The sequence below is a fragment of the Eulemur rufifrons genome, chromosome 8 (genome assembly GCF_041146395.1).
Source record: "Eulemur rufifrons isolate Redbay chromosome 8, OSU_ERuf_1, whole genome shotgun sequence".
Taxonomy (NCBI): domain Eukaryota; kingdom Metazoa; phylum Chordata; class Mammalia; order Primates; family Lemuridae; genus Eulemur; species Eulemur rufifrons.
The window spans coordinates 7871332-7897952 of NC_090990.1; the positions used below are offsets into that span (position 1 = coordinate 7871332).

The 26621-nt window shown below is 52.8% G+C and overlaps 1 protein-coding gene across 1 annotated transcript; it reads right to left on the bottom strand.

Moving 5' to 3' along the window:
- Positions 1–232: 232 nt before the first annotated feature.
- Positions 233–26621, bottom strand: LRRC38 (leucine rich repeat containing 38). Its single transcript, XM_069479145.1, has 2 exons — positions 25973–26621; positions 233–486 (listed from the first exon to the last, which is right to left on the bottom strand). Exons 1-2 carry the CDS (start codon positions 26619–26621, stop codon positions 233–235), a joined length of 903 nt encoding a protein of 300 aa, XP_069335246.1.

Genomic DNA, 26621 nt, shown 5'->3' on the forward strand with positions numbered 1-26621 from the left:
TGCCCCAGCCGTCTTCTCCCCCAACACACACCTCCACCTGAGAGGCGGGCTCTGCCCTGCTCCGCTCTGCTGATGCTAAACCTCATGACCAGGGGTCCCAGTGGGGCACCCGGGGGCCCAGACTTGGAGCAGGCTCTGTTCTGTTCACCCACGGGGGCCGATGCTTTTCCCTGTCTTCTCAGAGAGGAGCTGCTGGCTCGGTGCTGGACAGTGAGGAATGGGAAGAGGTGGCTCAGTCATCCTCGTCCTCGTCTTCGTCCTCTGTGTCTTTGTTGGGGGCGCACCTCTGGAAGCACTGCACCACGGTGGCCAGGAAGAAGCTGGAGATGATGGCAGCGATGGACACGGCCACGCCGGAGAAGATGATGATGAACAGGTCTGTGAGCGACAGGCTGAACTTGCACTCACTGAAGCTGGCCTCTGACAGCTCGCGCAAGGATATCCTCCTGTTCTCCATCGGCAGGGAGCACTGGATCGTGTCCAGGCCTGAGAAAGGGCGGGTAGAAGGAGAGAGAGGTTTAGGCTGCAGCGCGAATTGCCTACAGGTGGACAAGGTGAGTGCCTGCAGAGCCAGCAAAGCAGGTGTAGTCCCCAAAAATAAAAGGGGGGAAAGGCTGGTCTGAATGGAAGGTAAACTTTTTTTTTTTTTTTTAAAGCCTCAGAGTAACCACCAAGGAAAAAATCAGAAAATGCTGTTCTAAGGTTTAGTACTTTTTTTTTTTTTTTTTTTTTTTTTTGTTGAGACAGAGTCTCACTTTGTTGCCCAGGCTAGAGTGAGTGCCGTGGAGTCAGCTTAGCTCACAGCAACCTCAGACTCCTCGGCTTAAGCGATCCTACTGCCTCAGCCTCCCGAGTAGCTGGGACTACATGTGCCACTATGCCCGGCTAATTTTTTCTATATAGATTTTTTTAGTTGTCCGTATAATGTCTTTCTATTTTTAGTAGAGACGGGGTCTCGCTCTTGCTCAGGCTGGTCTCGAACTCCTGACCTCGAGCGATCCACCCGTCTCGGCCTCCCAGAGTGCTAGGATTACAGGCGTGAGCCACCGTGCCCGGCCTTTTTTTTTTTTTTTAAGAGACAGGGTCTTGTTCTGTCACCCAGGCTGGAGAGCAGTTGGCCCAATCATAGCTCACTGCAGCTTTGAACTCCTGGGCTCAAGCGATCCTCCCACCTCAACCTCCCAGGACTACAGGTCCGGGCCACCATGCCCGGCTAATTTTTTGTTTAGTTTTTATAGAAACAGGGTCTTGCTATGTTGCCCAGGCTGGTCTTGAACTCCCGGCTCAAGCGATCCTCCCACTTCAGCCTCCCAAAGTCCTGGGATTACAGGTGTGAACTACCACGTCTGGCTGGTTTATAACATGTCAGAGATACTGCCTCACTGACTGTTCCCTTATCACTGAGCCATTTCTCTTGGGAAACCTCATCTGCCATCAGGTGATGTAGGGGGAGTGAAGAGAATCGCAGGTAAACTCTACACTCCCATCTACTGACATGAGCCTACGGGGAGACCTGCCTGAGGCATGAGAAACTGGGCACCATGACAGGTGGCTCTCCAGACACTCGTTTATTCATTCAACAGATATGTATTGAGTACTTTACTGGGCTGAGAGACAGGTGATAAACGAGGCCAATAAGGCCCCTACCCAGAGCGTGTGAATTCTAGTGGGAGAAGACATTCATTCATTTATGCCACAAATATTTTTTTGAGTTTTTGCTATGTCCTAGGCCCTCAGGACACAGCAGTGAATAAAACAAAACCCTTGCCCTTATGCAGCTTACGTTTCAGGCAATAAATGAGTAGATTGAGTTATATAATAATCAAATGTTTAGGATGAAACATGAGGGTGAATTGGTAAAGAATGTCTGGGACAAAGCTCTGTCTTTGGATGGGGCAGTCAGGAGGTGTTATGTTAGCTCAGGTCTAAAGGATGAGATGGAATCAGCCATGGGAAGAACACTCTAGGCAGAGAAGATAAACTAGGCAAGAGCTTGGCACTCTGGAAACACAGAGCAGCCGGGGGCAGCAGAGTGGGCAAAGGGGAACTTGGCACGAGCTGAAGTTGGAAAGACAGATGTGTTGAGACGAAGCCCCTGAGGACCACTACTCTGCATGAGTAATATGAACTGAGCCCCCCAGCCCTAGCCCCAGCCCCAGCCCTCATTCGACATGAACCAAAGACACAGGCTTGCATAGTGCTGAGCCACTAAAGACTGCTTGTTACCAAGCATCATGTACCCATCCTGACTGGTACATAACACTAACTATGCACAAACTCAAATGACTGCCACGACTTTACAAACCTCAGTTACAAGAGAATGCATGATATTAGAATGCATAAAGAGCTCAGATCTTCTGTTTCTGATCTGGAAGAGGAGAGAAAAACATAATAGTAACTAATAGTCACACTGCACTTACTCTGTCAAGATACTACTTTAAGTGCTACATATGTATCTACTCTCAGTTCTCACAACCACCTATGAGTAGGTACTGCAATTATGCCCATTTTATGGATGAGAAAACTGAAGCACAGAGAATCTACATAGCTTGCCTTTGGCAACACAGCTTCAAGGTGATGAAGCTAGGATTTGAACCCAAGCATTTGGCTCTGGAGCCTGCCTCTTATCCTTTGATTAATAAAGTCCCCCTTTTCCAGCAGGAGTAGCCAGAGAGATGTGAGGACACCATCTTGACAGGAAGCTCAACCGCCTTCACTCTCTGCTTCCCTCTGGCTTCCTTTCAACTCTCAGGAAAACCTCCCCTGCCCTCCTCCCAGTGCTTCCAAGTTTCAACTAGCTGACCCTCCACCCACTTCCAGCATGACATCAAAGGCGGGATGATTTCCTCTCACCTCGCTAATTGGCTGGCTTCTATCCTGCAAAGAGCAGCCCTGCTCATTGCACAGGAACCCCGCAACCAACCACTCTTGGAGTCCTTATCTGTGTGTCTTTTCTACTCCAGCTCAGAAACAGAAGATGGAGGAAGAGTATCTGAGCTTCCTGCTTCCTTCTAGCCTGGCCCATCTTTTACATAGTCTACAACCAACCCACTGATGCTTTCCTCCCCGTGGGAACCATTGCCTAGCAACCAGCCTCTGCTCTCCCTCCTCCCCCTGCATCAGTGCCTGCTCTATAGAGCCAAAGAATTAGCTCTGTAAGCTTCTTCAGTTTACACTTGATTACAGTTTTTGACGCTTTCTTTTTCTTAAAGAGGCCAAAGTTCTGAGCATTTTAAATGCATTTGAATAAAACAGGAGAGCTTTAAGACAGGTTCTATTGGAGTTCCCTCGCAGACACTGATCTCTTCAATGGAAAAATGGAAAATGCAATCAACCTGTCTCCTCTTAGCAGCCCACACCCAGCCAAAGCTGTGCAAATAAATAAGATGGACACCAACAGATCTCAGGAAGCACAGGCAGTTTCTAAAGACAGCAGATTATTTGCAACCTTCAAGCTAGTAACAGGTCATTATTTAGCTACAGAAACTTTCTAAAAATCCTTGTCTTCAGTAAGCAGTATTAAATGGAAAACAACCACAACACAATAACACAAGCCCACAGCGCCTGTCATTTCAATCCAGCCTTTGCTGGCCACGACTTCTCGAGTCAATTTTGATTTCCACAATGTTCTTTGTGCCTTGAGATTAGTCTTGGCATTTTTACAAAGCGACAATTTTAGAAAATGTCATCTCACATTTCTCTGTGGCTGGAAGAAATGGGCTTGTTGGAGAAACACTGCTCGCAAGCCCACCAGGGATGGGGGACTTTGGAACGATGATAGTGGCGCTATCATGATAAGACTCACTGACTTGATGGGTTTTTGCAGCTCATAAAGTGCACAGAAATAAGAAGAGTTGGACACAGAGAGTCAGGCAGGCAGACAGGGCTCAGCAGAAGGCGGGAGGACACTGCTACTAAAGCATCTAAAAGTGCTGTGAGACCAACTGCAGAACTCTGGAGTTGGCATAGGCTGATTTTGGGGTCCCCTCTTCTCCCCTGCAGGACCTTAGTTTAGACCATGGTTTCTCAGCTTGGGCGCTACTGACATTTGGGGCAGGACAACCGTTTGATGTGGGGGCTTTCCTGTGCACTGTAGGGTGTTTAGCAGCATCCCGCCTCTACCCACTAGATTCCAGCAGCAGTCCCCACCCAGTGGGACAATCAAAAATGTCTCCAGACATTGCCACATGTCCCCTGGGTGGGAAGGACGAAGTCCCCTTGGTTGAGAACCACTGCTTTAGACCGAAATGCTCTGATAAATAGGTAGCTGTTATGGACTGAATGATTGTGTCCCCCCAAAAATTCATATGTTGGAGCCCCGGCCTCCAATATGATAGTACCTGGAGATGGGGCCTTTGGGAGGTAATTGGGGTTAGATGAGGTCATGAGGGTGGGGCCTTCCTCATGGGATTAGTGCCCTTATAAAAAGAGACACCACAGAGCTGCCTGAGCCTGTCTCTGTATCTCTCTCTCTCTTTCCGCTTCTCTCTCTCTCTCACTCTGTCTCTGCCATGTGAGGATGCCACAAGAAAGTGGCCATCTGCAAGCCAAGAACAGGGTCCTCTCCAGAACCCAGCCCTGCTGGCACCTGAACTGTGGGGAAACAGATGTCTACAGACATCTGCTGTCTAAGCCACCCCATCAATGGTATTTTGTTATGGCAACTGGAGCAGAATAAACAGTAACCTTCTAAGGCAGCCGCTCTTAACTACTCAGTGGACATTTAGTTACTAAATGGCTTCCTGTAATTCATGCATTAAGAAAAACAGGTGAGGCTTTATGCTAAGGGCCTTGATGGATATGAAAGAAAAAGGGAAAAAGGAAGGAAAGAAGAAAGGGACAAAGAGAGGTGGGGAGGAATGCAGAAAGGAAGGGAGAGAGAAAGAGAGAAAGGGAGGAAGGGAGAGAAAGAGAGAGACAGAGATAGGTGCACTTGGCCTCAAGGAGCTCAGGTCTTAGGGGAGAGGTGTCAGGACAGGTGCAAAGGACACCTCAAGTAGAACGTGAAAAGTTGCATGGCAGAGGCGGGGGGAAGCCCACGGAGGAGCTCTGGGGGAAGTGGAAGGACAGGCTGGCGCGGGGCATGAGCAGGTGAGGAAGGGAGGCCCTGCAACGTCCGTACGTGACTTTGGAATGTTCTCTCTCCTTTCCCTGACCCACCTCTTCAGCTGCCTGAGATAAGAATAGCAAAGGAAATAAACAATACTGACGTGGCACCTGTCGTGTGACGGGCACTGCTCTTAGGGCCTCACACGTATGCGCCCATTTATTCCCCAGGCCCACCCGAGAAGGAGGCTACTATAATTATGCCCATTTTACAGATGACCAAACTGAGGCACAGAAAGGGCAAGTGAGTTGCCCAAAACCACACAGCGGGGAAATGCCAGAGCTGGGACTGACCCCAGCCAGTCTGGCTGCAGAGTTTGACAACTAACCACCCTGTACCCGCCACTCTCCCAGGCAGCGAGACCCAGGGCTGCCCCAGCCCGGCCTGGCGCCCCAGAACAAGCTCCCCTCAGGCAGAGTGTCTTTTAAAGACATGTCCTAGAAGTTTCCAGAAGACCTCCTAGAAGAGCTGGACAGATTGGGAAGGTCAAGTGACAGGCGTAGCCTCTGGACAGCCCTGTCAGGAGAGCCCCAGATGCTCTGAAACACAGACATGGGGAGATGCCGCCCGTGAGGGCAGAGCAGACCCCCTGCGGGGGCTGGGCCACCACCTGATGTCTGTGTGACCCCGCGCCAGGCCCAGCCACCCCGAGCACCCCCTCAAGATGAGGCTGTGAGCACGAAATGAGAGAATATTTGGAAAGTTCTTACCACGGTGTCTGGCCACCACATGTGCTTGAGAAACCTGTGGTTAGTGTTCAGATTTTCAAGGTTTCAGATGGTGCCTGTGTTCGTTAGGGTTCCCCAGAGAAACAGAACAGAACGTGAGAGAGAGAGAGAGAGAGAGACTATGTGTGTGTGTGTGTGTGTGTGTGTGTAGAGAGAGATTTATCCAAAGTACACCCTGACATCCCTGCAATAATTCCTTCCCTGCCTCCATTAGCCAGCGCTGGCTTCTGCTGGGTACACTCAAGGGGCCCAACCAATGGATTTTTTTTTTTTTTTTTTTGAGACAGAGTCTTGCTCTGTCACCCAGCCTGGAATGCAGTGGTGCACTCATACCTCACTGCAGCCTTGAACTCCTGGGCTCAAGTGATCTTCCTGCCTTAGCCTCCCCAGTAGCTGGGACACCAGGGGAACACCACCACACCCAGCTAATTTTTAAAAATTTTTTATAGAGGTGGGGCCTTGCTATGTTTCCCAGGCTGGTCTCCAACTCCTGGCTTCAAAGCGATCCTCCTGCCTCAGCCTCCCAAAGTACTGGGATTACAGGCGTGAGCCACCGCACCCAGCCCAACCAATGGATTATAGGAAAACGGAGTTCAAGGTTGAGCTGGAACCTGTCCTAACCATCAGTCTTTGTCTCACAGCCACAAATCATTTGACTCTGTCCAGCTGTCCCTACAAAACCATGTGCTTGGTGGCACGAGGGTCTTGGGAGGCCATGGTAATGATGCAGCTTGCACCCTCCTAGGGAGACGACCCCATGGGCAGGGGGTTGACGTCCTACTTTCTGTCTCGTTATGGGTCTTCCTCCAACCCACATCTACCTTCCACCAAAGGCAAAGTGAGCTCCGTCTCATTCTGGCCTAGGCAGACCGGGGTCCACAGTGCCTTCCCTTCATGGCCACGTCTTCCTTCTCTTCCAGGACACACTTGGAAGAGATGGGCATGTCCCTTGTGCAGGGCCGCTGGGTGTCCTGCCTGCCACCACCCCTCTGGACTCTCTCCCCTTGACTGATGACTTCTCCCCAGCAGCTGACACCTGAGCTGGAGAGGGTGAAGAGCTGCCACTCTCCAGAAATAGACGGTGACACAGCGGATGGTAGATTGAGATTAATCTCCTGCACCGGACCGGCCCCCTGCCAGCAGTCAGGCCTGCAGCCAGAGGATCTCTCGGGGCCTTTCCCCGGATCTGGCCTCGCGGGACTGCATAACACAGATCAACGGACGCTGATAAGGGCTTTTGGTGGTTAAAAATATATTTTGTTTTCTTAATTCCACTTATTAGGCAAAGTCTGCAAACACACTGAGACAAAAGAAATAAACAAAAAGAAGGGGAATAAAACAACCCATAAGGCCGGGCGCAGTGGCTCACGCCAATAATCCTAGCACTCTGGGAGGCCGAGGCGGGAGGATCACTTGAGGTTAGGAGTTTGAGACCAGCCTGAGCAAGAGCGAGACCCCGTCTCTACTAAAAATAGAAAGAAATTAGCTGGACAACTAAAAAATCTATATGGAAAAAATTAGCCAGGCATGGTGGCACATGCCTGTAGTCCCAGCTACTCAGGAGGCTGAGGCAGTAGGATTGCTTGAGCCCAGGAGTTTGAGGTTGCTGTGAGCCGGGCTGACACCACGGCACTCTAGCCCAGGAAACAGAGTGAGACTCTGTCGCAGGGGTAAAAAAAAAAAACAAAACACCCATAAATATATGATTAACACTTTGGCTTTCACCTTTCTAGAATTTTCCTGTGTGTATATGTGCATAAACCCACCATGTAGACATACTCCGCCACTCTGAAGGATAACCCAATATGGAACAGTTTTTCATTCAATAAATAAAATTGTAAAGCATCACACTTAATGGCTGTAGGGTATTTGGGGCGAGATGAACCATGACACACTCACCCAATTGCAGGGTGCTTCCAGTTTTTTCCGTATTAGAAGCCAGGCTGCAATGAACAGCCTTGTGCACATTCTTCGTTATTTCTCTAAGATGTGTGTCCACAAGTTGAAGGTTGTGTGTGAGTCCTTGAACTCTCACCAACGATGGATTTTTGTCATTCTTTCATCTTTGTCAATCTGATAGTCCATAAAGGAGTATACTGTTGATTTAATTTTCATTTCTCTGATTACCAGGAGAGCTGAACACCTTTCCCTGTCCTCCCTGCCACCATTCCGGAACACCAACCCTCGAAGGCCCAGGAAACAGAAGCAGCCTCTTGGCCTTTCACACCCACAGCCGGACTTTGACCAGCACACCTGGTTTCACAGCACGTTAGGTTAGATCTGAAGGCACATTTGACATCTGTCTCCCGCCCTCCCCACTCCGCTCCCAAATTTTACAGATGAGAGGCCCAGAGAAGTCCGGCAATTTGTCTAAGGTCACTTGGAGTCTGGACTGAAACCTAGGTCTCCTGATTCCCTGTTTCATGCTCTTCCCAGGCACCAGGTTCCTACTTCAGCTCTGCGCACCTGGAGAAGCTGCAAGTGTTATGGCCGCTGCTGCGGCAGAGGACAGCGCCACGTCCAGAGGCATCCGAGGCCACTGCAGGGCTCGCTCCTGCTCCTGGGCGCAGGGGTGCCAGGGAACACCAGCTCTAATTTCCGATAGTGCTAACCTTTGTTCTCCACCATCACTTTCATTAAATATCGACCATCACATGGGGGAAAATTCCCAATTAAAATCCCAACTCAGACAGCAGACACTTCATCTGATTAAGTAACAAGCTGATTTTGCAAGAGGAAGATGCATCTGCAGTGACGGGTCAAAGGCTCACCCTGGCTTGTCCTGGCTCCACCGACAGTGTCCTGGAGAAGGGACAGTCCAGCAGCAAGGATGCAGCACCAGGGATGTGACTTCATTTGTGCCCTGCACCCCAGCCCGACTCCCACCCCTCACCTCAGGACGCAGACATCAGTCGCACACGGAAGCAGGGAAAATCAACTGACCTCCTCCCCACAAGAGATAAGCAGAGAATGATCACAAAGGGCTGAAAATAGGGAAGGAAGGCGTGAGTTTCCACGACCCCCGCCCATGTCGCCATCACAGCCGTCATCTCGGCCATCGCCACCGTTCTGCCTCTACCTTCCCTTGTCCACCACCCCGGCTCCACCGTCAGTAACAAGCACCTCCCACGAGTCGGGCCCCAGGCCGAGTACTCAGGGTGCTAGCCTGTGTCTGGTTATTGTCGATGATCTGGTTAGAAAGAACCTTCCAGTAAGGCCAATGTGAGGACATCTAAGAATGGCCCATGAGTCTGGGACCCGCCATGGCTCGTTATGGTGATCAGAGTTCCACGCAGCCTCTGGATGCTCAGACCCCGGACCCCACTGTGGCTCCGCCCCTGGACCTGCCCTTGTAAGCAGCACGTGCAGAGACAATCTCCCGTGGTGGGCTCGCAGGCCGGCCGGAAGAAGAGACGTGCCACGTGTCTCGGGATGCAGAGGGGTGTGTATGCTAGTGGGCCCCTCCTATGACACCGTCAAGATGACGTTCTATCGGGAAGTCATATTCATTGAAAATCCTACGATTTCAGGAACCATGAGTACTTCCCTGTATCATCTCACTCCATGTTCTTCCTCAGCAACCCTCGGGGCAATGTTTCCCAACTGGGGGTGAATCTGCCCCTCAGCGGGCATTTGTCAATGTCTGGAGACATTTTTGGTTGTCGTACTGGGTGGGGTGCCACCAGCCGCTAGTGGGTAGAAGACCAGGATGCTGCTGGGCATCCCACACGGCACGGGACAGCCCCTCGGTAAGGAGGGGGCCAGCCTGAGATGGCCACAGTGCTCAGGAGGAGACTGCTTCGGGGTATTTTTCTAACCTAGTTTTTAAAAAATATTTTAATTCTGGTAAAATACATATAACATAAAATTCACAATCTTAATCATTTTCAAGTGTCCAGTTCACTAGCGTTAAGTTACATCCACACTGCCGTGCAGCTATCAGCACCACCCATCTCCAGAACTTTCTATCTTCCCAAACTGAAACTCAGTCCCCACTAATCCCTAACTCCTCATTCCCCGCCTCCACCAGCCCCTGGCAAATCCCATCCCACTGTCTGTTCCTGTGAATTCAACTACTCGAGGTACTCCATGCAGTGGAATCATGCAATATCCGTCCTTTTCTGTCTGATTTATTTCCTTGGTATAACATGAACCTCGAGGTTCATCCGTGCAGCCTGTGTCAGAATTCCCTTCCTTTTAAGGCTAATATTCCATTGCATGTATAGGCCACATTTTGTTGCTATATTTTTGGGGGGAGAAATGTAATATAAAAGAAGAAGAAAATGGAGAAAAACTTCACTCTTAAAAAAAAAAAAGAATTTTTAGAAAAACGTAATTACCCAGCCCTGCAACTCACCCAGGACATGTTTGGCTGTTAATGCTCATGTTATTCTAGACCCAGGGGATCTCAAAATGCAGACAGGTCCACACAAGGTAGATTCCAGAATTTTATTATAAAAGATACGCCGCATCTCTGCTCAGCAGTGCGAGTCTCCCTCCCTCCTCTGACCCAGTCCTTCCCCCGACCACGTGGGACCTGCCTAGCTCTGAAGCTCCCCAGGGGCCACTCCAGCCCAGGGGTTGGGGATTCCCCCCTGTGCTGCCTGTGACAATCATCCCAGGGACATCTTCCTCTGAGTGCCAGAATCTCCCCCTCAGCCCACAAAGTGCTCTCTATGCCCCAACAGCTCCCGAACCAACAAAAGCGATTCTGATTTTTCTGGCACGGCAGGAATCAAGTAGGTTTTGAGGTTATATTTATGATTTTTTCCACAGCGGGGGCCAGGATCCTGGCAGAAGACACCTGTATCTGGGAGTTTTCAGCAGCTCCCAGCACTGTGGCAACTACTGTCACCAGGGCAGGGTCGTGGAGTTTTGGGGACGTGATCTCAGGGTGAGGCGTTGGGGCCGGGGCAGGGAGAGTTCACGAGAAACACGCCTGTGCCGTGTCTCACTCGACTCCCACAGGTGGGGAAAGTGAAGTTACGTCCCTGTAGGAGGCAGAATAAAGACCCCCAAAGTCATCCACATCCGAATCCTCAGGATCTGTGACTACGTTACCTTACACGGCAAAAGAGGCTTTGCAGATGTCACTAAGGTTCTTGAGATGCGGAGACTATCTTGGACCATGCAGGTGGGTCTGACATAATCACAGGGTAAAGACCTGTAGGGGAGGGCAGGCGGGTCAGGGAAGCAAAGGTGACGATGGAAACAGCGGTCAGGGTGAAGCAGGCCGAGCGCCAAGGCACGTGGGCAGCCTCTGGAGCTGGGAAAGGTGACAGGAACAAGGACATCTCAACTTGGGCCATAAGACGTTTTGGACTCCTGACCTCCAGAACTGTGAAATAACAGATCTGTGTGGTCACCTGTTCCAGCAGCAACAGGAAACTCACACATCCCCCAATGGGTCAGTGGCAGAGCCAAACCTAGGAGCCAGGTGTCCCCTCTTAGTCCCACCCACCTTTAGTGAGACCTCACTGAGACACACCTGTAGCCCCTGAGAGGCAACACGGACTTACTGCAGGGATGATAACGACAGTGGCACTTATTACAAATCCTGTGTGCCAGGCACTGTGCTGAGCGCCTCACAGGGATCATGTCTTTGACCCTCACGATAGACTTATGAATATTTCCATCCATGTTTTCCACATGGGAAAACCAAAGCACAGAGAGGTTAAACAATTTTCCCAGGCTCACACAGCTGGGAGACAAAGACATTGGATTTGAACTATGGTGGATCTAAAACCAAAGCCTGTGTTCCCACCACTGTGCTACACCTTCCCCTTACAACTGCTGGGCAGTATGAGGGGGACATGCTGGACCGGGAATCGGGGGGCTTGCCTTTTGCTTCGGCTTTTCACTAGTTTGCGGTGTGGCTTTGTGCGAGTCACTCAGCCTCTCTGAACCATGGTTTCCTCTCTGAAAATGAAGAAGGCTAGATTAGATAACCCTGCAGTCTAAGCTTTTCTGAGTCTTCTGGAATGCTGGCTCCAAGAGGACAGAGCCTTTGTCAGACTCACTATGTCCCAAGCACCTGGAGCTGAATTTGCTTTCGGCAGGTGTTTAGTCTGCTCTGGTTTCTGCTAATATGTTCAGGTCACCTTTGGTTTAACCCATACCAGGCCAGGTCCTGAAGCAGGGAAGCTCACCAAGTGTGGTTCTGAGCCTAAAGCAGGAGTTATGGACACAAGAGGGTGGGGACACAAGCTTTTGATATGCGATTTGAGGAAGCCATGGAATGGTCAGTGACAAGATGCTGGAGCGAGTCTCTCTGGAGCACGGGGCAGAAGCACGACAAATATTCAGGACGGAATGAATGAGCCCAGTGGCCAACACGGTGGGCCAGCCCCAGGGTGCCTGCAAGCCCAGGTTACACGGGCTCTCGGGGAGAGCTGCAGAGGTCAGTGTCCTGGTTCCAGGGAGGACATGAACTAGACATGCACAATGCATATTTAGAAACCGATTCTGGTTGCTGGCAGGTGATCTGGTTTCCGACGAGGATCCGGTGTGAGCAGAACGAGACCGGAGAGGTGTGAGAGGCTGGGAGCTTTGCACGTCTTTCTCAGCTGTGTGGCTTAAGAGCTTTGTCTATTTAGGTTCAGAGAGAAGCACGAGGGAGGGGAAGGGACGGGAGGGGGGACTGCACTAGGCATCAAGGCAGGTGCAGTCACTGCAGTGTGAGCACCGGGGACCCTCCTTCAGGACCTACTGCTCCAGCCAGCAGAACGAGGACAGGAACCCTGGAAAGTCAGAATCAGAGGACAGAAGCACCCTGGGCTGAAATCTCACCCCATACCTGATGCTCCCTGCAGCACCACTGCAAAGTGGTCATTTGGCCTCTGCCTGAATGCCTCCAGTGACGGCAACCTCCCTCCCTTCCGAGGCAGGCTACTTACAGAGCCCTAATGGCTACATGTTCCTCTTTATGGTGCATCAAAATCCATTTCCCCGTGGTTTCCAATCAGAGGTCCATCTCCTGAGGCCAGAGCAAGTCTCCTCTATTCAATGACAGCCTCTCAGGTGTCTGGAGACAGAGACCGTGTTCTTCCAAGTCTCCACCTCTGAGAATTGAACATCGATTTTCCTATATCAGCACAGCCTTACTCTCCAAACACAAAGTGTTATCTGGCATTTTCTAACAGACAGGAAGCCCAGCTAACTGCTTACAAGCTGTGATTTGCAGGGGTACGGGGGCCCCAACCTTCCCCGCTTCCGACCTCCCCATCCAAGTGTCACCACGTCTGGAATTCTATGCAGGTTCACACCTCAGTGACTAGCAGCGCCCCCTTCCTTCTGCCTTTGTTGCATTTACTCCTGGTAGACCCTGAAATCACTAACACTTGGAGGAAACGAGTTTGCCACACGGGTTTCTCCAAGCGAGGGTGATGGCTCTGGAGGCCCCTCCTCCCCACTCATCTTCCCTTTGCCTTGGCTCAACGCCCACCCGCCGAGGCAGCCATTCCTTCAGCACATACCTATCGAGCACCTGCTACCTGCCGGCACCGTTCTAGCACCGTGGTTAAAATGATGAACAGAACACACAGGTCCCTGCCCTTGTGGCTACAATTTAGTGAGACAAACAGACGACGAGTGAATCAGTAAAACGTACAGTAAGACGGATGGTGACAGGTGCAATAGGGAAAAGAAGCACAGAGGGGACAGGATGCAAGAAAGGAGAGCCAGGGGTGGCAGGGGACAGGGTTCAACAGGCTCAGGAAGTAGGTGGCATCTGGGAGGAGTGAGGGGCGAGGACACTCCAGGCAGAGAGAGCAGCAGGTGCAAAGGCCCTGGGGTGGGACTGTGCCTGGTGTGCGTGAGGAACAGCAGGAGTTTGGGCACCTGCACCAGAGTGAATGAAGGAGAGGACAGTAGGAAATACCAGGTCAGAAAGAAACTAGGAGGAATTCGGATCTCGGGGGCATGTAAACCTCTGAAGGACTGTGGCTCCTACTCTCCATGACATGGGAGTTCCTGGGGAGTTCTGAGCCCAGGAGGGATGTGATTTGACATCTGTTTGACAAGCAGGGAGGGGTCACTGCTCCAGATAAAGCTCTCACGGGAGCAGATGGTGGGAGTCGAACTGCTTTCACCAGGTGTTCAGTCTGCTCTGGTTCCCCTACTGGGCTCAAGTCACCTTCATTCACGGCCCTCCAAGGCAGGGCTCCGAGTCAGGAAGACTCACGGGCTGAGTTTGGCTCTGAGCCCAAAGCAACGACAGACCCGAGAGGGCGGGCTGGCAGCTGAGGGACTCCAGCTCCTGATGTGACAGTGGAGAGGCTGCTGAACTGCTAGGGACCAAGATCATGCAGAGACTTTTTCCAAGTCACAGCTCTGCTCTGCTCGGCCAAGTTAAAGTGACCTATCTGTGCCTTGGCTCCCTCAACCTGTAAAACAGGGTGATTTTGAAGACGGTATGAAAAAAAAGAAAGGAAAAATATCCCATCATTAATTTTTCTATTGGTTACAAGTTGAAATAACATTCTGGATATGCTGGACTAAATAAAATATTCAAATTAGCTTTTTAAAATGTGGCTACTAGAAAATCTGGGATGATCTCTGTGGCTTGCATTCTATTTCTGTTAGATGGCCCTGCCCATGCTTGGAATTGAATAGATACTTGACAAAATGAAGCCAGAGGAGCAGCTTGCTCTGGGGCAGGACGCAGGGACAACCCTCTACCAAAAAGAGCCCAATTTGTGCCTTTAGTGCTTATTTCCCCACATGCAAACCAAGGGAAGCAATTTGTTTTGCTGTTGTTGTTGTCGTTTTGAGACAGGCTCTTGCTCTGGTGCTCCAGCTAGAGTGCCGTGATGTCAACACAACTCATTGCAACCTCCAACTCCTGGCCTCAAGCCATCCTCCCACCTCGGCCTCCCAAAGTGCTAGGATTATGGACATGAGCCACCATGCCTGGCACAGAAGCAATTTGTTTTGATATCATAAAATCCCAGGGCTGGACGCATTCTGGAGAACATGTAACTCATCTCCTTTTGCTGGCAAAGTGACTTATCATCCCCTGCGGGAGCTTCCTGGGCTGCGGCAACACCGTACCACAAACTGAGGAGTTTATAAAACAAAAATGCACATTTCATAATTCTGGAGGCTGGAAGTCAGAGATCAAGTGCCTGCAGGGTTGGTTCCTTGGAGGGCTGGGGGGAAGATCTGTTCCCTGCCTCTCCCCTTCCAGTGGTTCGCTGGCAACCTTTGGTCTTTCCTTGGTTTGCAGAAGCATCACCTCTCTGCCTTCATCTCTACACAGTGGCCTCCCGGTGTGCTCGTCTGTATCTGTGTCCAAAATTAACTTTTTTATAAGGACACCAGTCACTCCGGGTTAGGACCCACCCTAGTGACCTCGTCTTAACTAATTAATTACATCTGCCATGACCCTATATCCAAATAAGGTCACCTTCCGAGGTACCAGGGTTAGGACTCCGTGTAAGAATTTGAAGGGGAGGAGCAATCTAACCTGTAACACCGCCTTCCCTCATGCCTCGCTCAGGCATCTGCTGCAGGGCTTCCTCGGGCCGGATCCCAGCGCCACCCACTCAGGCAGGGTTAGCCGAAGGGGGCCTAACACAGGGGCTACTTACAAAGCTGTGGGCTGGGTTTCAGAAGTCAGCCGGGGCAGTGCAGTACCCCAGGGCCCAGACCAGCGGGACGGAGGCTAAGGGGGGTGGACGGTTCCAAGAGCTGGAGAGGCAGCAGGACAAGAGTTGTCTGTGGCCCTCCCGGCCAGCGGCACAACCCGCAGGGAGGCTGCTGATGGCGGGTGTGTGCGCTGGTCCGTGTGTGCTGCACTAAAATAAAAAGTTAGGAGGAAACACATCACACACGCCCACTGGAAAGCACACAGAAGCAAAATTTAAAACAATACAACATTCTCAAAAAAGCAAAACAAAAGACAGTGAGAAGATCCGTGGTTACGAGGGGTTCAGGAAGGAGGGGAGAGGGCTGAACAGGTGGGCAGGGATTTAGGGGCGGGGAAACTGTCCCACGTGACACTGTGACAGTGGACACATGACAGGATCCAATTGTCAAAACCCACAGGATGCACACAGTGAACCCTCCTGCAAACTGACTCTGGGCTTCAGTTAACAATCACGCACTGGTAACGGTTCCTCAGTCGTGCGGACGTGTTAATACGGCGCTAGTGCAAGATGCTAACGGCGGGACACTGCGAGGGTCGGTGGGGCAGAGGGAACTCTCTGCTGTCTGCTCAGTTTTCCATAAACCTCAAACTGCTCTAAAAAATAAGGTCTATTAATTATTTTAAAACATAAAATAAGACTGCCCTTTCACCCAAAGAAAATCACTACTGGCACCTGGCTGTATGGCCTCTGGTCACTTTTCTACGGGACACTCTTCTTTCTCTTGGCCTCCAGACTCCCACATTTCTGATGCAGATAATCATTTGTGATGGTTACATTTAGAAGCACACACCGTCTCATTCGTGTCTCATGAAAAAGCAGTGCTGCTCTTTCCAATCATTTGGAGAGGGGGGTATTTTCTTGATATAAAGAGAGTAACATACTCTGCAGCTATGATTCAAAAGCCAGCTCCTGGGGAGGTGGGACCTTTGCCATGGGAACCCACCCAGGGACCTCTGCTGGGAGCTGGGAGGAGGGGCCCCCAGATGCTCTCATCCTGCGCCCCAGAGGAGGCTGGCACAAGAAGTCACACATCAGCTAAAATCAGAACTAGAAGGGCCTTCGTGGTCATCTAGAGCAGGGGTCTACAAATGGCGGCCAGTGGGAGGAACCTGCTTTGTGGGAGTTCAGCCAGCACCGTGCCCTAAATTGTCCTTCGCGTGCCCACACACTCCGCTGACCCCCACCTGCTGCCTCTCCTGCTAACCTCACTCAGGGTCGCCATTGGGAGTAGGACTGTGACTTTTGGCTCTTTGGTTGGGGCTGGGCTCTGAGAAGCTGCCCCTTAGTCCCGAGGGGCCCGTAGCTCCCTCAAGGTCCTGCCTCCCTGCCCTTGGCATTTATGTCGTAACCAGCTGGGAGGATGAAGAAGACGAAACACCAGGAGGCTCCTTGACTGGCGGCCTCAGAGGTTGAAGGGCCGACCGAGAGCCCTGGGAGGACAGTGCCCCTGTGTGGGTCAGCAGATGTTTGGGACTTGACAGCCAGGCCCTAAGCTCGGTGGGTTTTGTAAGCCTGTGTACCTCTCTGGTCTGTTTGTCTGCATTTCCATGACTTGAGCAACAAAAAACATAATAATAGCTTCTATGTGTGGTGATGGGGGAAAGTGCACTATGAGCTCCTTCATACGCTATCCCTTGAGGTCAAAGGGCAGATGCTGTCGCCTGCATTTGACAGAGGGGACATGGGGGCCCAGGAACATCAGGGAGCTTATCTGCCAGTGGACGGTCCACTGGACACACAGCCACAGTCAGGGGCGCCTGGTGGGTGGCCTGCCCAGCCCCCACCCTCGCTGCTGCTCCCTAAACTCCACCCCCCACCCGCATAACCACAATGCCCAGTGTCACCCCAGTCACCCCCCAAGCTGGCTGTACCAAGAGGGACACCTCCCAAAGGGGCCAGACAGAGCCTCCTCCTGAGGCCTGGAAATTGGGACCGAGGGACCACAGTCTGGCCGGGGCTTGGCTGGGCTCCTGAGTGGAGCAGGCGGGGCAGGGGCAGGGGTGGGATTTTTTGCCACATGGATGGGAAAGCAGAGGAAACCCAGCAGTACGTGGGCAGAGGAATAAGAAAGTGTGAGAGGCAGAGACAAGAGCGAGAGCAAGATAGAGGGGTGCTATGTCTCCCAAGCCCCCAACTCTCTCTCCCAGGACTCCTTGAGGCTTGACTGTCCAGGACCAAGGGGTCCTGGTGACACCACGCCCCTGTATCCTGACCAGAACCCTGTATTTGCTCGTGCCAGATGAAGCTGGTTTCTGTTTCTGTGAACTGACAAGCAAAGGTGCCCAGTTCAGCTGGGGTTAAACTGGGATCTGCGGCCTCCTGAGCTTCCCCATCAGCCACCCCACCACGCTTTGCAGAGGAGGGAAGACAACATCCAGCCGCATCTCCAGGACTCCTTCCTCTGGCCACCACTGCCCCGGCAGACAGGGCCCGAGCAGCTGGCTCCCTCCCTCCCTCCCTCCTTCCCTCCTTCCCTCTTTCCCTCCCTTCCTCACAGTGAGCAGTGAGCAGTGAGTGGAGGCTCAGGCAGGCTACGGGATTTGACCAGGATCACACAGACCCAGGAAGGAAACCCAGAGAACCCGCATTCAGGCCCCGCCTTTGCTGAGGGTGATCTGGATATGCTTTGCTGACCAAAGGGAGGGGGCATTTGCAGGGGACAAAAGCTAAGGCTAATAGCCTCAGCCTGTCCCCTGTGGCCCTCAGGAGCACACATTCCTCAGCTCACTCACTCCCACAGCCCCACTGAGACCCACCTACACTGGGCACGGCTGGCGGCAGTGAGCATGCTGATCTCTCGGAGCCTGGGTGTCTAGCGGGACAATATTTGTGGGCTAGATAACATCCACCGCAGTGAGTGTGATGACGTAAGTGTGACACATAGATATGATGGAGAGAGATGGAGTGGGGGTGGGATGGTCAAGGAAGGCCTCTTGGAGGAGGTGACACTTGATTGGAGACATAGTGGTGAGGAAGACACAGCCATTTGAAGATCTAGGCAGGCAGAGGGAGCAACAAGTTCAGAGGCCCTGGCTGGACGTTGGTCCCTGGTGTGTTCCAGGGACAGACCAAGGCTGGTGTGGCAGGGGTGGGGTGGGGGGAGGGGGAGGGCAGGGAGGGAGGAGAAATGGTGGGAAGGGGGCCCTTTGGGCCATGAGAGGGAGCTGGGTTGACTCTAAGTGCAATGGAAGCCATCAGATGGTTTCCAAACATGGCCTATATTGTCCCAGCGGCTGGGGATTCAAGGAGGAACAAGACACATGTTGTGTCCTCAAAAGGGTCAGATATGTGACCTGCAACGTCAAACAGTGATGGCAGAGTTAGTGCAGGATCCCAGGACATCACACAGGACGGGCTCCCGCCTGGCCTCAGGAGCCGGGACAGGTGCAGGGAGGAAGGCAGAGCAGGAACCGAAAGGTAAAGAGGTCAAGGCGGGCGAGAGGGAGGGGAAGAACCGGGATGGGCAGCAGCACAGACAGGCGCGGGCAGCGGAAGTGATGCATCCGCTGTGTTCTCATCTGGCCCCAGGCAGAACGCGATTTGACTCACGGGCCACAAACACGCCTGATCCAGGTGCTCACCACACCCCCCACGACACAGAGGTCCTGATGCCTCTCTCTAACCCCTGCCAGCCCGGCCCCCAATCACTCCAAACTACGTTCGAGACCACAAGATTCTGGGGCAGCAGGCACTAAATGGCCACCTGGCTGAAAGGGCTTAACCCTCTGGGCATCTGAATTGGCCGGCGAGTGGTCCACTGCACCTAAGGGTGACACTGACCTCCCCAAACCCAGTCCTCAGCTGTGTTCCCCCAGGGCTGTCCATCTTAGGTCCTTTAGCAAAGAGGTCTCCCTTTGAGCTCAATGACAGAGTGACATGATGAATATACCATTTCCAGAAAGATCTGGCATTCGGGGACTCTGTGGGGGCTCTCCAGGGAGCAACCAAGACAGGGCGCACTGTGAAATTGCCTGAGGTCAAGTTTGCACTTAGCTCTCCACCGGAACTGCAGACCACGGTGCCCGTAAAGGCTGGCACTCGGCTCCTGGACACTGGGACTCGTAGGAAAGGTGACACCCCAGTGACTCAACTCCAATTAAGAGACAAGTTAAAAGTGGCACACAGGCATGTACAGACCCGTCAGCAGCAGGAGAGAGGCCACTTGCAAGAAAACTGAGACCTCAGTCAACCTCTGCCCAGGAACACGATTGTCTTAGGTATAAACACACGCAAAACGTTCCCTCGACGGGTGAGCAAATAACCCAGCCAAAGCAGTCAGGAACAAGACATCGTCGTTTTGCCTGTAAAACTGAAAAACATTTGTTTAAATGAGAATACATAAGGCTGGGAGAGGTGTGGCTAGACCTGTACTCTCTGCTAGTGGTCCCAGCTCTTGAGGCAAAAATGTATCTGGGGGTTTAACATAAGCATAAGCTTTTACCACATGTTTCCATCCCAAAAACACCAGAGCTTTCCACAAACTTTACCTGTTGTGAGGATGTTCTCCGCAGCATTGTTCACATATAAAAGACAAAAGAAAACAACCCACATTTCTAACAATAGCAGACAGACTACATTAATATGAAACGACCTATTCATATGGCCATTAAAAGTTAAATCTTCAAAGAACTGGAAATGACAGGAAACTCATAACTTAAGAGGAAAAATGTATATAGTGTGATATCAATTTGTTTAAATGTGTATATAGACATAAGAATAAAACCAAAATAAAATATAGCAAAACTTTAATCGTGATGGTATCTGGGTAGTTTTTATTTTTTTCATACTTATCTATATTTCTCAGTCTAATAACATACCCTATTATTTTTATAATCAATAAAATAAAACTGCTTTTATTTATTTATCTATCTATCTATCTTTAGAGACAGGGTCTCGCTCTGTCACCCAGGCTGGAGTGCAGTGGTGTGATCATAGCTCACTGCAACCCTGAACCCCTGGGGTCAAGAGATCCTCCTGCCTCAGCCTCCCTAGCAGCTGGGACTAGAGTCTCGTATCACCACACCCTGCTAATTTTTAAATTTTTTGTAGAGATGGGGTCTTGCTATCTTGTCCAGGCTGGTCTCAAACGCCTGGGCTCAAGGGATCCTCTCACCTCAGCCTCTCAAAGTGTTGGGATTACAGGTGTGAGCCTCCATGCCTGGCCTGCTTTTATTTTTTAAAAGAAGGAAAAGGGGTGGTCCAGTGGCGCAATCGGTTAGCGTGCGGTACTCATAAAAGAAGAAAAAGAAATAGAGTTACCCTGGAGTCACCCAGGAGAAAGGACCAGTGTGACCTTCAGGTAAGCATCGGGTTTTGTCCCTCTGGCTGAAATACAGATTATTTTGTCAGCATGACAAGAAGTCCCCACTCCTCTGACCAATCCAGGCCCTCAGTGTCTGACATCAGAAAAGGGAGGCAGAGTTACCGGAGATGGGGGTGGGCTCCCCCAGCGATCCCCGAGTCAGGCCTGGTAAGCAGGTGGGTGGTGATGGGACTTTGGGAGCACCTGCCTGCCATGACACCCCTTCCTAGAGAGGACACTTCCCACAGGGTCCGCCCCACCAGGGATCCGAGCCCCTGAATGCTCGGACGCTCCAGACGATTTAGTGGATCTTCTCTGGGAAGCTGTCCCCACCCAGGGACCGGGGTTCGCAGACCCCAGGTCTGACACGTGGTGCTATTTAATTCCGCCTCAATCCATTCGTCGTCCCAACCCTCCCTCCCTTATACCTCCATGTGTCAAGGTCTCAAGGCGAGAGAATCAGCTCACATGTCTTCCCTAGTACCGTGGGCAGTGACCTGCAGGCCACACGTGGCCGTGGCAAGAGAGGGAGGTGCACGAGGGTGCCTGGCAAATGCAGCACCCCCCAGCACCTGCATGTGCCTCTCCCTGTAATGCACTCTCAGTCCCGGCATGGGCTGTGTCACCTGCTCTGTGTACCCCCAGAGCCAAGCACAGAGACAGCCCTGTGCCTGCTGGCCTCGGTTTCTCAAACCCAGTGGCCTTTTCTTCCCATGGCCCCAGGAGCAAGGCTGGGGACAGCGTGGGGACAGTCCTTCCACACTGCCACAGCATCTCGGGACCATGAGCCCAGAGTGCCAGTTTGCCAGAGGCTCTGCCCCTCCCTACAGCACAGGGACTACGGCCCTGAAATCCCGCACACGGGTTTTTGGAGGGCACCTGGCCCCCCAGGACTGCAAATTCCCAATGTTCAAAACCAAGTCAATATTCCCCTCCCTTGAAACCATAGAATTTTAGGCTTGGAAGGAGCCTTACAATCCTCCTACCTACACTCTTTGTTTATGAGAGAAAAACCTGAGGCACAGAGATGACAGGCAACGTATACACGGTCACACAGCGAGTGGGTGGCTGAGCCACAGCCCTTCCCACTCCAGCAGCTGTGCTCAAGCTTTCGTGTGCACAGGAACTGCTGGAGGTCCGGGGCTTGTTAAATGCAGGCTTCCAGGCTTCGGCAGTAGTAGGTCTGGGGGCCCAGGAATCTGCACTTCAACCGAGATCCCCCACAGATCCTCGCGCAGGTGGCTCTCAGATGGCACTTTGAGAAACACCACCATGCTGCCCGTTTTTGTGTCTTCATTCCCTGCCTACTTTGCTGGGCTGCTATAAAGGGAAGACGATGTGACAATGTGACATCAAAGGCTTGAAAGATCACCCATCTGTGAAAAGGGTGTCCTTGCTGTTGCCTCCTGGTCTCCTGCAGGTCCTCCCCACTCTCCGTCTCTGCCCCACCAGGTCACCTTAGTGATTTCCGAGGTCCCTGCTACCAGGTCTGGGGCCCTGTCTACCTAACGTGAGATCATCATTGTCCCCTTGGAGACTCACTGTCCGAAATTCCCTGGAACCCCATTGTCTCAGGGAAAAACCACCAGACCAGGTGCAGAGTCTGGGTCTGGAAGGAGGACGCAGGCTGCTGCCGCCCAGCAGAATCAGAGACTGGGGGAGGGGTGGAGGTGGGGATGGTCTCACTCTCTCCTTCTACCAACCGGGTGCAGGGTTGGACGCTCCTGAGGTCAAGCTTATCTCAGCCACTATGTGACCTTGTGCAAACCACTTCACTTCTTTGCACTTCCTTTGTTTCTCGGGTAAATTGTGAGTAAAGGTATCTGCCAGGCCTGGCAGTTGCATTAAAAGAGACAGCACTTGTAAGCTACAAAGTCAATTGCCAGATAAAACCCAGGATGTCCAATTAATGTGGAATTTCAGATAAATGACGAATAACATTTTTAAATTATTTTTTTGTTTGTTGTATTTTTGTGTTTTCTTTTTGCTAATTGGCAGCGAGGCATTCTGGCATCCCCTGGGCCTCCAGCAGGGCAGCTCCTGCTCAGTCCTCAGACCCAGACCTTCCCACCCCCGACCCTGGAGGAGCCCGGACCAAGGGCACCAGTGGGCCTAACGGTGTCTCGTCCTCCCTTCTGCCGCGAGCTCTGTAACTGAGCACTCCCCATCAGTGCTGTGGCCACAAGGGGAGGCTCCACTGGCAGACAGCACATTTTTGCAACTGTCACAGCCAGTCAAGGTCACAGGGAGAAAGCTCTGTGTCTGTGGGGGAGGAGGGGGCAGGGGAGGCAAGGGAAAGGCAGTGGGGACATGATCCTTCTTGCTCCTTTGAATTCCCGCCCTGGAAGAGGCAGAGCGCCTGCCTAGAAAGCCTTGGCACTTGGTCCCTGACGGAGGCGACTTTCTCTGGCAGGAAGTGGGTGGTCGGCGTGGCAAGGGGCCGGGAGCCAGGAGGTCCTGGTGCATCGCCCAGCTCCGTTTCTAACCCTCTGTGTGATCCTGGGCAAATTACACATCACTGCTCAGAGCCCTCTAGTTAACACAGGGTAATAACAACACCACTAACACTTACACAGTACTTCCTGTGTGCCGGGTACTGCTCTAATACTCTTAACGTATACCTTTTAATCCTCCCAACGAGCCTATGAGGTGGATACCGTATCATCCCCATTTTACAGATGAGGAGACTGGGATACAGAAGGTCACACAAAGAGTAAGAAGTAGAGGCAGCGTGTGAAGGCAAGCGGCTGGTGCCAGGGCCCGGGCTCACTGCCACACGGCCCTACTGCCTCTGCCAGGAGTATGAGCAGCAGCTCACACGGGCTGGGGGCGCGATTAACATCTATCTGTCTACAGAGCACCTGCTACCTCGCTAAGCTCGACTGCATCCTTTACAGAGTTGCTCTCACCCAAACTCACAGCAAACATGGTAGAGGATGCCACTACTACATTCTGAATGCAGAGGCAGGGAAACTGAGGCTCAGAGAGGTCAGAGACGTGCCCAGGATCAGAAATCTGAATCTAGATCTGAATCTCTCGCTTCAAGGTCTGTGTCAGCTCCTGCACTGCCCACCCTCCCTCTGGTGCACGGTCGGGGGGACACGTTCTGGCCACACAACACGGGCAGCTGCATGAGCCCAGAGCTGCTCTTGGCACTGCATCCTCAGGCCACCCTCGAGCTGCCTCCATCCCCCCCTGCTGGGCGAGACCAACCTCCTCCTGCACCCGCCTTGTCCCCAGGGCCCTGGACACTGCGCCTTGCTCAGAACCTGTCCATCTGCCCCCCAGCTGGTATCTGTTTTCTTCCCAATATCATGGACAGGAGGAGGAGAAACAGGCTACATTCATACTGCATGTTACTTTCAGCCACATCACCTCGTCTTGACCCTGACAGCCACCCGGTCAGACGGACGAAGCAGCATCACCTGTGTCCCTCCCGACTGCACACATGGGGAAGGTGCGACTCCAAAAAGTGAAGTGACCGGAGTCCCCCAGATTTTAAGCCAGGACTCAAACACACGTCTTCAGACTCCACATCCAGGGCTCTGTGGAGATCTAAGGGGCCAACTCGCATCTACAGTCAAATCTAGAGATGAAGAAACTGAGGGCCAGACAGGATAAATGGCCTGTTCAAGGTCACGCCACCCATAACAGAACTGAGACTGAAACCCGCAGCTCCTGTTCCTAACACCACTCCTTCATCCGGAAAACAGTGGAAGCCAATTACACCAACCCAGCCAGCCAAGGGGGTGACTGATGACACCCTCGCCAAAAAGCAAAGGCAGGAACAATCAGAACCAGGGCGTACGCCCATTCCTCGGTGAGGTCTTCATGCAGGTGCTCTCGTCTCCGGGACAGGTTATGGTGAGGAGGTCTGGGGAGCCAGGCAAGTGAATGGGGACAAAGTTTAAAGCTGGGGGACTCTGCAACTTGCAGGCCAGATCTCTTTAGGAACTGTTCACGTGGTAGAACCAGCCTGGGCTAAAAGTGCCCGGTCAGGGGCTTCCTGCATCTGCTGAGGAGTGACTGCCCCCCACGTGGAGTATGTACTTAGAGTGAAGAAGGGGACACGGGAATTCAGCACATAGATGAGCAGCATTCTTGACTTCTCAGTAAATGAAGAGAAAGATACACTGAAGCTAAACCTGCAGGTACATAACCTTTCATAATGTGCACCTTACAGCTCTGGTTCCAACTCTGCCACAGCCTTGGTAGCAAGGTGGGAGGCGGGGTCCAGCTCTGAGCGGTCACTGCGGGCACCAGCGCTCACAGGCTCACAGTGGAAGGCCACTGAGGGGAAGGACATCCACCGCCCCCTGTCTAGGTGCTCCTCCCTTTGGATGTGCTGCGGTCCCCTCCTTCTCAGCTGGGCCTGTGCTTCCTTCCTGCTGGCCTGCACGGGCCCCCTAACTCCCCCGGCCCTGTGATCTTGTCCGCCAGTGGGTATGTATGTCCATGCCACCCCTGGAAGGGTACGCCAGGGAATTAAAAGGGGCACCAGCCGCAACATTTTTGCTCAGCTTTTTCCCATCTGGACTGAAAGCCCCAGAACTATTAATCATTACTGCATCACTGGATCTTATCGGGCTGCCGCTACCCCTACAGGGATTATTCCTCCCCTTTTAGACAGAAGAGCAAACCGGATCTGAGAAGCTGAGAGACCAGCGCAGGCCCCAGACGCTGCCCAGGAGCCCTGACAAGCGGCTGGCTCTCCCTGTCCCTACACAGCACTGAGAATGGGGCCTTTCCCACACAGTAGGGTGCTCTCCACTTAGGAGGGACCCATCAGTAACCCGCAGCCACCAGTCCTAGGACTCAAAGTCCAGTGAGATGATCCTGGTCACTCCCAAGAACTGAAAGGTCCCTGACTTGGAAAAGTGAGTTATTGGAGAAACGGGGCAAAAAGTACGGCCTCAGGGCCCAGAAACTCCAAAGAATTCCAGATGTGTCCTTTCCACGACCCTCTCCAGCAGAGACCCAGGAAAAGTTCAGGCTGGGAACCTTCTAGGGCTACCGGGCGCAACTCTCAGCCAGGGCACTTGATGGGAGCCCCCAAGCCTTCTCTTCCAGACTCAACCCGAGCCCCGCCCTCCACCCCAGGGGCTGGCCAGGGCTCCTCACGCGGAGATGCAGGACAGTGGTGGCCTGTCCCTGCTCCCTCCCCCAGCCCGGCCGGCCCGCTCACCTTTGGGCAGTTTGGACGCGTTCTCCTGGATCCAGGAGAAGAGGTGCGCGAAGTCGCAGTCGCAGAGCCAGGGGTTCCCGTCCAGACGCAGGGTGCGGAGCGCGGGCAGCGCGGCCAGGGCGGCCACGCTGAGGCTGCGCAGGTTGTTGTCGTTAAGCTCCAGCACCTGCAGCGACTCCAGGGTCTCGAAGGCGGCCTCGTGCACGCCCGCCAGGTTGTTGTTGGCCAGGCTCAGCTTGACCAGCCTCCCCGCGGAGCGGAAGGCGCCGGCGCCCAGCTGGGTCAGGTTGTTGTAGCTGAGGTCGAGGAACGCGAGCTTGGCCGAGCCGCTGAACGTGCCCTCCTCTAGCGAGCGCAGCGAGTTGTTCCTGAAGTCCAGGTACACCAGGTCGCCGTAGAAGATGAAGAAGTCCTCGGGGATCTGCTGGATGCGGTTGCCGGCCACCAGCAGCTTGCGCACGTCCAGGGGGAAGGGGTCGGGCACGCTGGGCAGCCCGCGGTCGCGGCAGTCCACGGTGTGCGGGTCGGTGCAGGCGCAGCCCGCGGGGCACGCGTGCCCGGGCGCGAGCGGCAGCAGCAGGAGGAGGCTGCCGAGCCCGAGCGCCGCCGCGGCGCAGGCGGGGGCGCGGGGGGCGGCGCGGGGGCGCAT

Excerpts from the sequence above, each read along its gene's own strand:
- LRRC38 (XM_069479145.1), bottom strand. The coding sequence starts at position 26,621 with ATGCGCCCCCGCGCCGCCCCCCGCGCCCCCGCCTGCGCCGCGGCGGCG. Across the intron at positions 487-25,972 it reads CGCGTCCAAACTGCCCAAAG|GCCTGGACACGATCCAGTGC; the intron begins GTGAGCGGGCCG and ends GCCCTTTCTCAG.